Source organism: Actinia tenebrosa, unplaced genomic scaffold (genome assembly GCF_029948245.1).
Source record: "Actinia tenebrosa isolate PJP-AT-01 unplaced genomic scaffold, QUT_ActTen_1.0 PGA_scaffold0__85_contigs__length_37466705, whole genome shotgun sequence".
NCBI lineage: Eukaryota > Metazoa > Cnidaria > Anthozoa > Actiniaria > Actiniidae > Actinia > Actinia tenebrosa.
Genome location: NW_028292569.1, coordinates 32,901,806 through 32,916,372, shown reverse-complemented (window position 1 = coordinate 32,916,372; position 14,567 = coordinate 32,901,806). Strand labels below are relative to the sequence as shown.

The window sequence follows — 14,567 nt, the reverse complement described above, 5'->3', positions numbered from 1 at the left end:
GAACATAAACCAAGTCTAGTCAGAACTGAGCAAGACACAGGCATCCCATCACAGAAAAAATGACCCATGATTGTATGGAGATTATTGAAGTTTGAATGACTTACTGTACTGGCGTTTGATGAGTGCTTTCCTGAGCGAGTAACTGTATAGCGCCCAGCTCAGCAACTTCATTCTGCAGCTACAAAACGACAATAATACACGTGGTTAATGGACTGGTAAAACACGTGATCAGGTGTCACGTGATTTATTTACCTGTGCGTTAGCAAGGGTACGTTCCTGTCTCACTCCAGTCAAATATCCTACCAAGTAGTCTGGTAATACCTACAAAAAAAAAGCGATTTAGGCCTACAAACAAACAGAAAGACCTACAGACACAAATATAGACAGACGGTAGACAGATACGAATAGACAGACAAGCAGTTAGACCTACAGACAAACAGTCAAACAAGCAAACAGACAGATAGACCTACATATCGATAGACAGACCTATAGACAGATAGATTGACTCACACCGAAAGACGTACAGACATAACGACTGCCAGGCAGGCAGACATAGATTCTAACCTGATGGTATATCACATTAACGTAGAGCTCGTTATCAAAGCGTGGAGGCTGGCGCCAAAGGACTCTTCTGAACCATAACTTGAATTCCACGTCTTGCTTCTCCATCTGACTAATGGCGTCCATGACGTAATCAGTGGTCAGTATTGGGGTCATCACAGTCTCTGTTAGTAATACAAGATAAATATCATCTAGAGTGATATAACACACAAGATACATGGTATATACATAGACATGACGTAATCAGTGGTCAGTATTGAGGTCATCACAGTCTCTGTTAGTAATACAAGATAAATATCATGTAGAGTGTTATACCACACAAGATACATGGTATATACATAGACATGACGTAATCAGTGGTCAGTATTGAGGTCATCACAGTCTCTGTTAGTAATACAAGATAAATATCATGTAGGGTGATATAACACACAAGATACATGGTATATACATAGACATGACGTAATCAGTGGTCAGTATTGAGGTCATCACAGTCTCTGTTAGTAATACAAGATAAATATCATGTAGAGTGATATAACACACAAGATACATGGTATATACATAGACATGACGTAATCAGTGGTCAGTATTGAGGTCATCACAGTCTCTGTTAGTAACACAAGATAAATATCATGTAGGGTGATATAACGCACAAGATACATGGTATATACATAGACATGACGTAATCAGTGGTCAGTATTGAGGTCATTACAGTCTCTGTTAGTAACACAAGATAAATATCATGTAGGGTGATATAACACACAAGATACATGGTATATACATAGACATGACGTAATCAGTGGTCAGTATTGGGGTCATTATAGTCATAGATACACCTGGAGTATATAGATACACATACGTTTAGCTGCACTGCTGAAGAGTCCATATTCCAGGTAATCGTTTTCAGTTGTCAAGTCCATTTCGTTGCACATTTCCTTGATGACGTCGAAGCCAGTCTGGAAACAGCGAAGCAGAATTTGTTAGTGGAAAGGAAAGGTTGTATGTAACCTGTAGCCAGTATTTGTTAGTGGAAAGTAAAGGTTGTATATAACCTGAAGCCAGTATTTGTTAGTGGAAAGGAAAGGTTGTATATAACCTAAGCCAGTATTTTGAAAGGACTCACCGAGCAGGTTTGTATTTTCATCATTTTACCAATCATTCCTGGTAACAGCATTACTTGTCGCTTGGTCTGTCGCCCTTGCTGTAAGCAAGCAAGTAAAAATAACAGTTAGCACGTGACATATAATGACTTGCCACGTGACTTATCACGTAACACATCATGTGACACATCACCTAACTTATCACGTAAGACAACGGTAGTTATCACGTGGCTTATCACGTGGCTTATCACGTGATGTGAGGGCTGTAATCACTCACCACAAGTTGTTTGAGCTCCACAGTTGATGGGTGTGTCCTTCTGCCTCCGTACTTGAAGGTAGTCATCAGGTTTTGTTCACAGATGGCTGCAGCACCTGATAGATGGATATCAAACAAGGAATCAGTTGGGATACTACTGCACTCGGCGCTTTATCTAAAGTACTAAATAACTTTGTGGTACATAAACATAGAGCAAATTTCGCATGACGGAGGTGCCGTGCCATGACCGTGCCGTGACAGTGACGCCTCGGTGATGGAGATAGTGCCGTGCCGTGACCGTGACAGCTCCGTGACCGTGATAGTGCCGTATCGTGACCGTGATGGTGCCATGACCGTGCCGTGACCGTGACGGCTCCGTGATCGCGACCGTACCGTGCCGTGATCGTGCCATGTTCGAGTACATTGCTTGGAGGAGCAGTGATCTCGCGAGCTGTGATTGGTTCTAAGGATGTCCGTTCCATGTCGTGCCGTCATACGAAACAGAGTCTATGAAATATTCCCTTGATAGATTGGTACTAACCATGAAACTCTCTCTTTGGATCACACGCAGTACTCTGCAGGAACTTTACCAAATATGGCTCGAGAACGTCACCACATTTGACGTATGATGTCAGTATGATTAAAAGACGCCAACCACGACTACAGCTGTCACTGAAAACAAGCCACATAGATATTGCGTTACAAGCATGTTATAGTGATTTTACGCCACCAATTTTCATGTCACATAAAAATGTCACGATATACTCGTAGACTCGTACTTTTGTTACCAGTAAAAACATGTCAAGGAGATATTACGTTACAAGTATGTTATTACGTCATCCATTTATATGTAACGCAAGAATGTCACGATATACTTACGGGCTTGTACTTTTGTTACTGGTGACTTGTTTGATCAACTGACAATATACTTCATCACAAAGAACAGGATTCTCTCTACAGGTCTGCCATAAAAACCAACAAAAAAGAAGAGTGGTTACTTGAGTGCAACAAGTAAGAAACAGATCGTATTGACCGTAAGACCGGGCAAGGCTAACTGACAGATCAAACCCTGAAACAACCTCTGAGCTGATCTAAGTCAGGGCATGACTAACTCACAGATCAAACCCTGAAACAACCTCTGGGCTGATCTAAGTCAGGGCATGGCTAACTCGCAGATTGAATTGGAATTTAGCATATTAGGTTTTGCAAAGGCAGGAAAACCAAAGAACGTCGAGAAAAAATTTCGAATCAGGAGAGAGACCCAATTGAAGCCAAGACCCCAGAAGTGAGTGGCAGATGCTCTATTGTTACCCGTGGTTTCCCTTTATACTACTACAGGGGTAGTGATGTACCTTGATGAGGAAATACACCAGGTCTGTGTCCTTCTGACTTCTACCCATCGCAACGTCACCCATGAACTTCATGATGGCTGGTGAGTCAAAAATAGAAGACAAAAATATTAGATAACTTAAAATGACACATAACACCTATAGAGGCTTTGCACCATCACATGATGGCAGCCATGACAGGAGATAGGCACAAAAGAAATTTTTATCCATGTGATTCAAGTCAAGATTCATGTCACAGGATTTTGTCATGTGACACGACCTACGATGGAGTTATAGTTATGACTTGGACCAGTTAGAGCAGTTTTTGTATGACTGAAAAAGTCGGTGCCGTAATGTCTTGCGCAATATGATTGATCTGACAGTGCCGTAACCGTGTGTGACCATGTCCGCGACGTGTTCCGGGCATTTGATTGGATGGAATAAATTCTCGCGCAATGTGATTGGTCTGGCGTATGTCTAATCGTGTCTGCTCTACTGCCATGATACAGTGCTCTGCTATAATAGTCATTGGTTACCTTGGAAACAGTCAATGGCGAGTTTGTTTTGGTGACCTTCTAGTCGCAGCAGCGAGGCTTGCAAAGGTGCCTGGAAAACATAGGGGAAGAAAAGTAGTATGAGAAATTAAATACCAACCATGTTCTTTTGTATTCAGTTTGTCTTGGTATAGTACTAAAAACCTCGTTCTAGAAGTCGGGATCAGGCTAGGGATCAGGCTAGGGATCAGGCCCAGAAACATGCCAGAAACACGGAGAAACACTCAGCATCAATGAAATTCAATATGGCGGCTCTTCCAACAACAACTTCGTTATGACGCCTTGTTAATTATGTCGAAAGTTTGATGGAAAACGCCTGACGTCGAACTGCAGTTTGAAGTTTGCGGTACCTAGCAAGAACGTCGTGCTAAAGGTCTCTGGGGAGAGCAGGCCTGAGACAAGGTCTTTAACTTCAATGAAACCCTGGCTCTATGGTGTTAGCCTTCATATAAAAGGTCCTTTGTGAAGTCCCTCTCAATGGTAACCATAGCGATATATATGTATATAGTCGTTACCTTGCTGTACTTTACGAGTTCAGCCAACCCTTTCCACGTCCATTCAACGTTTTTGTTATTTCCTGCGTTCAGAAAACAAAACTATTAGCGCGTCATCTCAGTAGAATCACATGTCGTGTCATGCCGGAGGCGTAGAGGTGAGAGAGCTCGCCTCTCAACAATGCGACGCTCGTTCGATTTGCGAACTCGGTGTCGTGTGTGAGTAGAGTTGTTTGTTGGTTCTCCTGTGCTTTGAAAGTTTTTCCCCGGTTTTCTTCCCACCACAAAAATCAACTCCTAAATCCAAATTCAATCATGGAACAAGCGCCACAGGTTTGTTAGCCACTGGCTCAGTTAAGTGCTACCCTTGTAAAACAAAGACGGTTTTGTTTCTGGTTTAATTACCTTTGTTTGATTGTTTGAAATTGCCTTTTATACGTAGAGTACCACGGACTGTACCATCAGGCTGACGATGAACCACCTCCCTGAAAAACATTACATCAAGACTTATGTGACCTAACGTGACCGTGACAGTACTGTTGCGTTACCGCGTCTGAGCGTTCTGATTGGACTACTTCGACGACAATCCGTTCATCTTGGATCGCAAGGCATTATGGGACGTCCAGGGGACAAATCAAGTTTTGTTACAGTTTTGAATTAAGACGGTACATCGATGACCTTTACCCATGAAAGAAAGACAAACACAAGAAACTTTACTTATTTTCCGTCATCTTTGTTTTGTTTTGCCCCCTGACAAGATGGCCGCCGTATCGTCGAAGTAGTCAAATCGCGCGTGAGAAGACCTCCAAGGTAAAACCTCCAAGGTAAAGAAGTCTATTCTTGAAAATAAAGTCCACATGGGTTAGCTGTGTTTTTTTCCCTGTCGTATTATGGTGTACTTACTGTCCATGTCTAAAGTTATGCATAGCGAATTCCATCATTGAGTAGGTCCCTCCACCATATTCAGACCTCGTAGATCTTGTACTACCGCTACGTTTACGAGAGATGACAGGAGATGATTCGTCACCTGAGTGTGGACTACTCACTGGAGCTGCGTTTATTAGATTGGACTTTGGAACAGCAGGATCCTGTGGGGGGAGATGAGAGGAGGGTAAGTACAATGTACCCTGATACTAAGAGCTTAAGGCTCTGGATAAACGAGGAAACATGTTTACCGCGCGCATGTTTCCTCGATGTTTCCCAGTTTAGCCACATGCGAAACATTGCTGCGTGCAACAAATTTTGCTTCCAAGACGCATAAAAATGTTTTTGCTGTGCGGTAGAAACATTTCATGTTCTCAAGACGCATGGAAACATTGTTTCCCGATGTTTCCTGACAGTTTTGCCACCTTAGGAAACATTTAGGGAAACATGTTTCCTCGTTAAGTCAGGGCCTAACGATGTAAAGAGTATGAAGAGCAAGATGACAGGCAAGATGCAAGTATAGACAAGAAATACGTACGTGATGTTCAGATACGTCTTGTGAGAAGCGTAGATGTCGCTTATGGCGGTTTGGCTTGAATAGAGCATGTCGCCATTGGACGTGAGGGTTCACGCCAGCCACACACTGGTGTGGACAGACAGACAGACAGAATAGCAGACGGACGAAAACAAGAAAGGAAGAAAGAAACAATAGAAGCGAGAAAAAGAGAAAGTAAGACAAAGAGTCCAGATTCTGGACGACCAGTAAAGAGTTTCAAAATCAACATTGTTGTCAGTCAGTACAAGTTGGATGTCAGTCGATTCAACCAGATATAAATGTGTTTGCATGGTATACAACCAATATGACATTACGGTCTATTAACCACCGTGACGTCAATGACATACCTCCTTCATGTGGGTAACATATTCGGTCGGGAAGTACCCACTTCGTCCCGCGAAGGTCCCAAAATACCATCCTTCTTCGAGGTCAGGCTTGTCTATGATTTGAATAACATCACCCTTTTTGAAGTTCAACATATTTTCTTCCTGTGTCACGTAATCGTACATGGCTCTGACGTACTTGGCTTCCTGTTAGTCACGCAATCCATAACATAAGTTAGTAATAAATACAACCAGTAACGCCACAGAACGTCATGCAATCAAAAACTTACCATTTCGATTTGTCGGAGATAAGGATCAATTATCACCTTGATCTCATCCGCCTGGAAATTAAAGTTGTGATAATCAATAATAATAACAATAATAATAATAATAATAATAATGATAATAATAATAATTGATACCTATGTATTTTATTTTATTAGCATGGGTTCTCTGTGTTATGACAAATTACAGCATGGGATCCCTGTGTAGCTACCCTGTCTGTCACCACAGATATCTTACTAGCATGGGCTCCCTGTGATATGACAATATTACAGCATGGGATCCCTGTGTACTTACCCTGTCTGTCACCACAGATATCTTGCTTTCCTTCAATGAAATTATTAACTTGTTTTTGCTGACTCTTACTTTTTCTAAATCCTCATAACTGCAGCAAGAATTCAAAGGAACACATGTTAGATCTAGAATAAGATACGTCCACAAGGCTGCAATTATGATCTCTTATCAATGAAAAATGACGAGTGACTTACAGGATCTTGTTGGTAATTTGAAGTTCATGGCTTATTTTCTCTCTCTTGACGAGGTACACGCCCTGCTCACCAACAGCAATATAATTCACGTCTGGGAATTCATTTTGACCCTGAAACCACAAACATACCAAGAGAACCGTTATGAAGTTGACCATAATATGGATGACGATGATGATGGTGGTGATGATGATGATGGATGATGTTGATAATGATGATGATGATGATGGCGATGATGATAATGATGATGATGGCGATGGTGGTGGTGATGATGATAATGATGATGATGGCGATGGTGGTGATGACAATGATGATGGTGGTGATGGCGATGGTGATGATGATAATGATGATGATGATGATGGCAATGGTGATGATGAGAATGATGATGGTGATGATGGCAATCATGATGATGGTGATGGCGATGATGAGAATGATGATGATGATGATGGCGATGGTTATGATGACAATGATGATGATGATGATAATGATGATAGTGTTATATTACCGTAGCGAGGTAGAATCTGCAGAAGTACAGCGGCAGTTCTCTCGCTGTTTGTATAGTAATTTCTTCAACAGGGATGCTTGAATGTGGTCGTTCTGGAGTTATGCCATATTTTTCTGGTCAAAAGAAAAAAGCATCAAATGAGTGAATAATGCGCAGTGCGTGTAAAACGATGTAAAGCGTTAGAAATATGTGTTCGTGCGAGGTTCATGTTATGTTTTGGGTGTAATTTTTGTGTTTCTGAAACGTTAATGTTCGTGCGAGGTTCGTGTTTGTCTGCGTGGCCTATTCGTGTAAGTGTGATGTCCGTGTGTGATGTTCGTGTGATATTCGCGTTCGTCCGACGTTCATGTTTCTGCGATTGTTCGTTTTCTTCGCCAATTCGTGTTCGTGCCAAATTCGTGTTCGTGCCAAATTCGTGTTCGTGCCAAATTCGTGTTCGTGCGATGTTCGTGTTCGTGCGATATTCGCGAGATGCTGTTTGACTTACGAAGTAACGTCTTCATTTTCTGGCGATCACTAGCCATCATCCTACAACAGCTATCAGAGTAGGTATCACGAACAATCTGCGGGAAAAGAGATGGCATCAAAACCAATTTCAAATACACAAAAAAATCACCACCTCATGGACACTGGAACCATTTAGCAGCACGTTCTATCATACCCGTCTGGACGCTCATATGAATGACTATTACCATTATAAACGTAAACTCGTAACGCTAACGACGAAATGAAAGTGCTTTTCTTGTGCGAGGACTTAGCTCTAACAATGGTAGCACACAATCAAACTACAATGTACCTGGAGAAAGACGAGTCGCTGCTCGATTCTGTTGTCAAGCTTTTCGTTCGGAGAAAACAGCTGCAAAGATAAAGGACGTAGATTTTCTATTTTGTTGTAAAGTTTTGCTTTTGCAAATGTTTTTAAACACATTTCAATCTTCAAATTTAATTGATACCTTGAAACAACCTCTGGGCTGATCTAAGTCAGGGCACAGCTAACTCACAGATAGAACCCTGAAACAACCTCTGGGCTGATCTAAGTCAGGGCACGGCTAACTCACAGATAGAACCCTGAAACAACCTCTGGGTTGATCTAAGTCAGGGCACGGCTAACTCACAGATAGAACCCTGAAACAACCTCTGGGCTGATCTAAGTCAAAGCATGGCTAACTCACAGATCAAACCCTGAAACAACCTCTGGGCTGATCTAAGTCAGGGCAAGACTAACTTATAGATGGAACCCAAAAACAACCTCTGGGCTGTTTTGTGGAGGGAGGAAAACCAGAGATTCTTGGAATAAACCTTTCAAAACCTGTGACGTCAAGTCCAAGAAATGAGCCCTAGACCACGGAGGTGAGAGTCTACTACTCCTATGACACAGTTGTTGTTTCAGCTAGTCTTACCTCTTTCCTGATGCTCATCTTCCAGGTAGTATGCCCAGCACAGATATAAGGTCCCTTTGTTTTGTTATATTTCTTGGTATTTTTCTTTTCCTGCTGTGCTAGAGCCGTCACAGAAGAACTCAACATTGATCGAAGCTGAGGTTTTTCTGCTTCACCAGCATCAACACGATCCTCAGCCTTCGTCGATGAATAGTTCTGAACGACTTCAATGGATTTGATGGTGGCTCTTGTTGGAGATGTGGGTGACTTTCCCTCTAATGCTGCCACAGCTGATGCTACACCAGCAGACGAGGTTGATAGCCGGTTATTTTGTGTCGTGGGAGGTAATGGAGGAGGTGATAAAGGAGGAGGAGGGTAGGGAGCGATAGGTTCTTCAAGAGGTGGAGGTGGTGGTGGTGCAGGAGGATGTGCTGTTGGAGGTGGTGGTATTGTTCTAAGCAGTGACTTGTGTTCTTCCCTGTCTGAGAACTCAGGCGGAGGTGGCGGTGTTTCAAAGGACTGTATCCTCGAGTATGGTTTAGGAGCTGGAGTACTCTCCATATTGGTCTTCGTGACAGGTCGATTACTGATGCTACCTGAAGGGGCACCGTTAGGCATACCCCCTCGAGCCACCTTCAATTGTTCCTGTAATGTCTTCAACTGTTCTTCATGTTGCAGTGTCATCTTCATCATCTCTTCATTAGACTTCTGTGATAGCTGCTTCTGTTGTTCCTGTATCAGTCTTTGTTGAGAGAGAAGGTGGTCGATAAGGATCTGTTGTTGAGCCGCCAGCGATAACACGTCAGGGGTAGGACTTGCGTACCCTGCCATCATCGGTCCATTAGACATCACAGGCATAAAAGCAGGACTCATGCCTACGCCTGAATACCCATTCATTCCCGAGTAACCATTAGCAACCGGTGACATTGGTACATAAACAGTTCCATTCACTCCTATTGGTGTTGTCATGGATACGGTTGAAGGGTCGGATGAGCCTGCGTTAGTAGTGTAGGTTGGTTGTGAGGTAGCCCCAGGCTGGTTCATTCCGCCTCCGCCCTTGATGGCCCTCGCTACTGACTTCTCGTCAGTTAGATCATCAATGTTATTAGACAAGACAGGATCAAACAAGCTGTCAACAAAATCATTGACATCTTGGTCTCCATGAAGAGATCCGTTCCTTTGGATGCTATTCTTCTTTGATGAATTCCCAGATGAACTACTAGCATTATCAACATCGATAGTGACAGGATTATCATTATCAGTGCTGTAACTGCTCGTAGATGATCGTGTTGACCCGTAAACAAACGACTGTCTGTTTTTCTCGTTCGGAGACCGGTCGGTTTTAGTTCGTATGTTATCAAAAGAGTTGTCGCTGTCTTGCCACAGGCGACTCGCTCTATTTGCCTTGGCCTGCATAGCTCGCTTTAGTTCATTATCAGTATCTTCTTCTTTTTTTACAGGGATGTTTTTCTGGACCCTCTTAAGGTTGCCTCGTAACATAACAGCAGCTTCAAAAGGATCACCTCCAGGAGTTTCCTTCTTCGCGTCCTCGTTTGACAAAGAGGACATCGCACGACTTCGTGCTTCGCTCATCCTTTTGGCTTTAGCCATTACCTCGGCCATAGACACCTGTGGTCCACTATCAGGCTTCTGCTTCTTCTTGTCTTTCGAGTCGGTGCGTTTTCTTATTATCAATGTGTTAGTAGGCGGTACAATTGGAGGTGGAGGTGGGGGAGGGGGAGGTGGGGCACCAAATCCTCTCCCAGGGAGTGGTGGTGCGGCAGGTATGACTCCATTCACAGGTCCATCAACGGACGTAATACCATCGGTTTTGGTACGCATTACAGTTTGTGCGACTAGCCTGTCTTCTGTTGGTGCGTGGTATGTTGATGACATGGATATTCTGGAGGACGTTGCTGCACTTAACGCGTCCTCACGTAGACCTGGTGCTGGTGGTGCTGGTGGTGCTGGTGGAGCAGGGGGAGCCGCAGGGGTACCAGTAGGACGCTCAGAGAAGGAAAACTTGTGCGCGATCTCAGCTACCTTGGCTCTCTTGGAATGAGGACGATGTAAACTGAAGCAGAAAATAAAAGATGAATGAATGAATAAATAAACAAAAAACGAGCAAACTAATAAATAAACGTTAAGACAACAATTTAAAAATCTTAATGAACACTTGCTCCACGATTTAACATTTCCATAAAGATGTTAACTAACATTCACTTCATTACAGTGGCTCAAAAAGCACTCAGTCGAGGCTGCTGGGTAAAAATATGCTTTGCAAGTGAAAGGGCCTATGTGAAAAAGTGAACAAGGTTGGTCTAACACATCAAACTACAGACCACGTCAGGGACGGATCCCGGTAGGGGGTGCAGGGGGTGCGCACCCCCCCCCCCCCCCTCCCAGGTTCGATTTTGTGCCCCTACTTCGAGGATAACAAATACTGGCTTTTCCTTTTGATTCTAAGGGGTGCACCCCTCCCTGAGTTAATTTTATGCGCAGCACCCCTCCCTGAACAAATTCCTGGATCCGCCCCTGGACGTGACCATATAACAAAGACAATCGACCACTAAAACGATCTAAAATGATAAGTTCTTACTCAGACAAGGTTCTTTTTCTTTGTTCAGTCATCTTGTTAGCAGGTCTTAGTGTTATAAGTGCCGGTGATATCCCCGCGGGGAATGATGGAGGATATTCTTGTTCAGTCAGAACATCCATTACGTAATTATGTCCAGACAAAGAAAAGTGACAATCAGGATCATAGACATCCACAGTCCATCCGTGTGGGTCTTGCACTCCCCTGAAACCAGACAACAGATTAATATACTAAAATAATAACTAATAATTAATAATTAAAATAAAATATGAATAAATAATGTATAAATAACGATTACTAATATCGATAAAAAATATATAAAATATGAAAAAATAATAAATAAATATCAACAGATTAATATAAAATAATAGCTAATAACTAATAATCAAAATAAAATATGAAAAAAAAATAAAAATAAAATATGAAAAAATAATAAATAAATATCAACAGATTAATATACTAAAATAATAACTAATAACTAATAATCAAAATAAAATATGGAAAAAAAATAATAATAAAATATGAATAAATAATGATAAATAACGATTACTAATATCAATTAAAAAACCTCGAATGACGGGAGAGACCTAACAAACTCTACTCACATGTAATGCCGAGTCCAGGAATCAAACCTGAGACCCCAGAGGTTTTAGGCAAGATTTGACAACAACATACCTGTCTTTCAATAGAGTAGTCGCAAGCTGTTCCCCCGTTGTGCAAGACTTCACTTCAACCATTCGCTTTTCTCCTTCAATAGAAAATGAACAAGAAAATGTAGATTATGGACTGGACAAGAGGAACAAAGACAAGTATCAAACATACAATATTCTAATCGTCATATTCTTGTTGCTTTAACTTTGACTCCTTTGAATCGGAACACAACGCTAACGATGGAGAGAGAGAGGTAAGGTGCTGACACACGGTGCAACATTGCATGCAACATTGCACGAAACCGGACTGTTGCACCGTGTGTTTACCCTTAACGTGTTGCATACAACAAATCTGAAGTTGAATCTTGCAACATTGCGCGCAACAAATTTCATCATGTGAACATGGCTGCAACATTACCTGCAACATTTTGAAATTTCCAGCCAATCAGCTTGCACCAAATTTATATCTTCTGACCATACATCTTAACATATCAGGCTGACACAAGCGATGTTGCATGATTTTATTGCAATGTGTGTCACCCCGATTCAAATTTGTTGCTTGCAATGTTGCGTGCAAAGTTGCACCGTGTGTCAGCACCTGTACAAGCGTGCACCAGTATCGTTTACAAAGGACTCAGTACACCCACATATCCTTGGTTTAACTTTACATTAATACATCAAATCGAAATATGGCGACCAATTCAAATAACTATTGTTCTGCATTGACAAGTGACTGATCAGCCTCTTGTTTACGTGGAAACATAAAAGCGTTTTATGTATGAGAGGCTAGCCAGTCGCTATTTGGAGCAGAACAATAGTTCTTCAAATTGGTCGTCATATTTTGATTCAGTGTATACACTTATTTCAATAAAGTTAGTCACCTGAAAAGCTATAAAGCTGAGGCCGACCAGGATTATGGGTAGATTCATTTTACACGATCAACCGCTTGATAACTGTTCATGGACTTGCGAATCTTTTACAAGTTACAGTCTCACCTCTTCTGAGCATCATCGAGCTGCAGTTTGTATTAATAAAGCTTTGTATATATATGCCTTTTTGATATGAAAAGTTTCCCATGATGCTCAGTGATCTCAGCTTTCTAGGTTTTTGTTGACTAACTTTATTGAAATAAGTGTAGACATCATCACTTACCGTCCACAAGCTCACACTTTACGGCTATGGAAGCTTTCTTCTTAGCTGCCTCCCATTCTAACGCTGAAGGGGGGAGGGCACGGGGTATTGGTCGATTTCTTCCTTTCCAACATAAAAGTTTATGCTGACAAAATTCTTTGTAGCCGTTATATGCTTGATCAGAACAGAACCTTCAATAGATTCATCATAGAAGATCAGTGATACTGTGAGAGCGGTTATCGTATGAATGGGAAACGTACTGAATGGACTTGCAGCACGACATGCCGTAACAGTGAAATGGCTTACCATAAGAATTGTTATCGTATGATTAATAAGCGTACGGTGCTGACTTACAACACGTACATGGTACGACATGCCGTAACATTGAAATGGCTTCCCATAAGAATTGTTATCGTGTGGGTGGGAAACGTACGGTTAAAGCATGTACACTGTACGACATGCCGTAACGTTGAAATGGCTTCCCATAAGAATGGTTATCGCATGAGTGGTAAGCGTGCGGTACTGACTTACAGCACGTACATGGTACGCCATGCCATAACATTGAAATGGCTTTCCATAAGAATGGTTATCGTATGAGTGGGAAACGTACTGCATTGACTTATAGCACGTACATGGTACGACATGACGTAACATTGAAATGGCTTCCTCTAATTTATCCAACCAAAACGGCTAGGTTAAGACACGGTACGGCTTGTGCACGGCTACGTAAGTATATCGAATACCTCTAATGCTGTTGTTAGTAGAGAGGACTTACTTGAGCAGATAGTTGTACAGACTGTCAGAAGGTCTGAAGCAGCAGAGACACAGAGTTAACAGTAACCAGGCCTTGTCACACTGGGCTTCGACTGGATTACCCCATGTTTGGTTACAAAGCTGACAGAAGATCTCGTCCCGCAAGTGAGGATTGAATATTCCCTAACCGAACAGCAAGAAATAGTTAAAAATACTGAGTATTCATTATGACCACCGTGATCCCTGTGTCTTTACACATCATTAACATCATTATCATGGTGTATCATAATCAACATCAATATCATCATCAACATCACTATCATCATCACGTCACTATCATCATCATCACCATCACGTCACCATTATCACCATCATCATGATCATCATCACCATCACCATCACCACCACCATCACCATCCCCATCGTCATCACCCCCACCATCACCACCACCACCATCACCATCATCACCATCACCACCACCATCACCATCACCATCACCATCACCATCACCATCACCTTCACCATCACCATCACCATCACCATCACCACCACCATCGTCATCACCATCACCATCATCATCGTCATCACCATCACCATCGCCACCACCATCACCATCACCATCACCATCACCATCACCACCACCATCGTCATCACCATCACCATCACCATCACCATCACCATCACCACCACCAT

The 14,567-nt window shown here is 42.2% G+C and overlaps 1 protein-coding gene across 2 annotated transcripts in view; it reads right to left on the bottom strand.

Annotated features, from left to right (window-relative positions):
• LOC116291452 (unconventional myosin-XV) overlaps positions 1-14,567 on the bottom strand; it is a 40,883-nt gene that overhangs the window by 2,468 nt on the left and 23,848 nt on the right. The window contains exons 31-55 of one of the 2 annotated variants that reach the window (XM_089024225.1): positions 13,897-14,057; positions 13,143-13,312; positions 12,016-12,088; positions 11,344-11,544; positions 8,766-10,818; positions 8,162-8,221; positions 7,853-7,928; positions 7,366-7,478; positions 6,864-6,973; positions 6,673-6,760; positions 6,384-6,434; positions 6,118-6,300; positions 5,194-5,378; positions 4,696-4,775; positions 4,312-4,373; positions 3,779-3,848; positions 3,267-3,343; positions 2,794-2,876; positions 2,456-2,586; positions 1,936-2,030; positions 1,682-1,759; positions 1,418-1,514; positions 565-725; positions 253-321; positions 105-178 (exon numbers count right to left, since the gene is read on the bottom strand). In XM_089024225.1, coding sequence (XP_088880351.1) covers positions 105-178; positions 253-321; positions 565-725; positions 1,418-1,514; positions 1,682-1,759; positions 1,936-2,030; positions 2,456-2,586; positions 2,794-2,876; positions 3,267-3,343; positions 3,779-3,848; positions 4,312-4,373; positions 4,696-4,775; positions 5,194-5,378; positions 6,118-6,300; positions 6,384-6,434; positions 6,673-6,760; positions 6,864-6,973; positions 7,366-7,478; positions 7,853-7,928; positions 8,162-8,221; positions 8,766-10,818; positions 11,344-11,544; positions 12,016-12,088; positions 13,143-13,312; positions 13,897-14,057 — 4,601 coding nt within the window. Of the gene's footprint in view, positions 1-104; positions 179-252; positions 322-564; positions 726-768; positions 1,166-1,417; positions 1,515-1,681; positions 1,760-1,935; positions 2,031-2,455; positions 2,587-2,793; positions 2,877-3,266; positions 3,344-3,778; positions 3,849-4,311; positions 4,374-4,695; positions 4,776-5,193; positions 5,379-6,117; positions 6,301-6,383; positions 6,435-6,672; positions 6,761-6,863; positions 6,974-7,365; positions 7,479-7,852; positions 7,929-8,161; positions 8,222-8,765; positions 10,819-11,343; positions 11,545-12,015; positions 12,089-13,142; positions 13,313-13,896; positions 14,058-14,567 lie in introns of those variants that run through there. The other variant, XM_089024226.1, reaches the window with a different exon arrangement.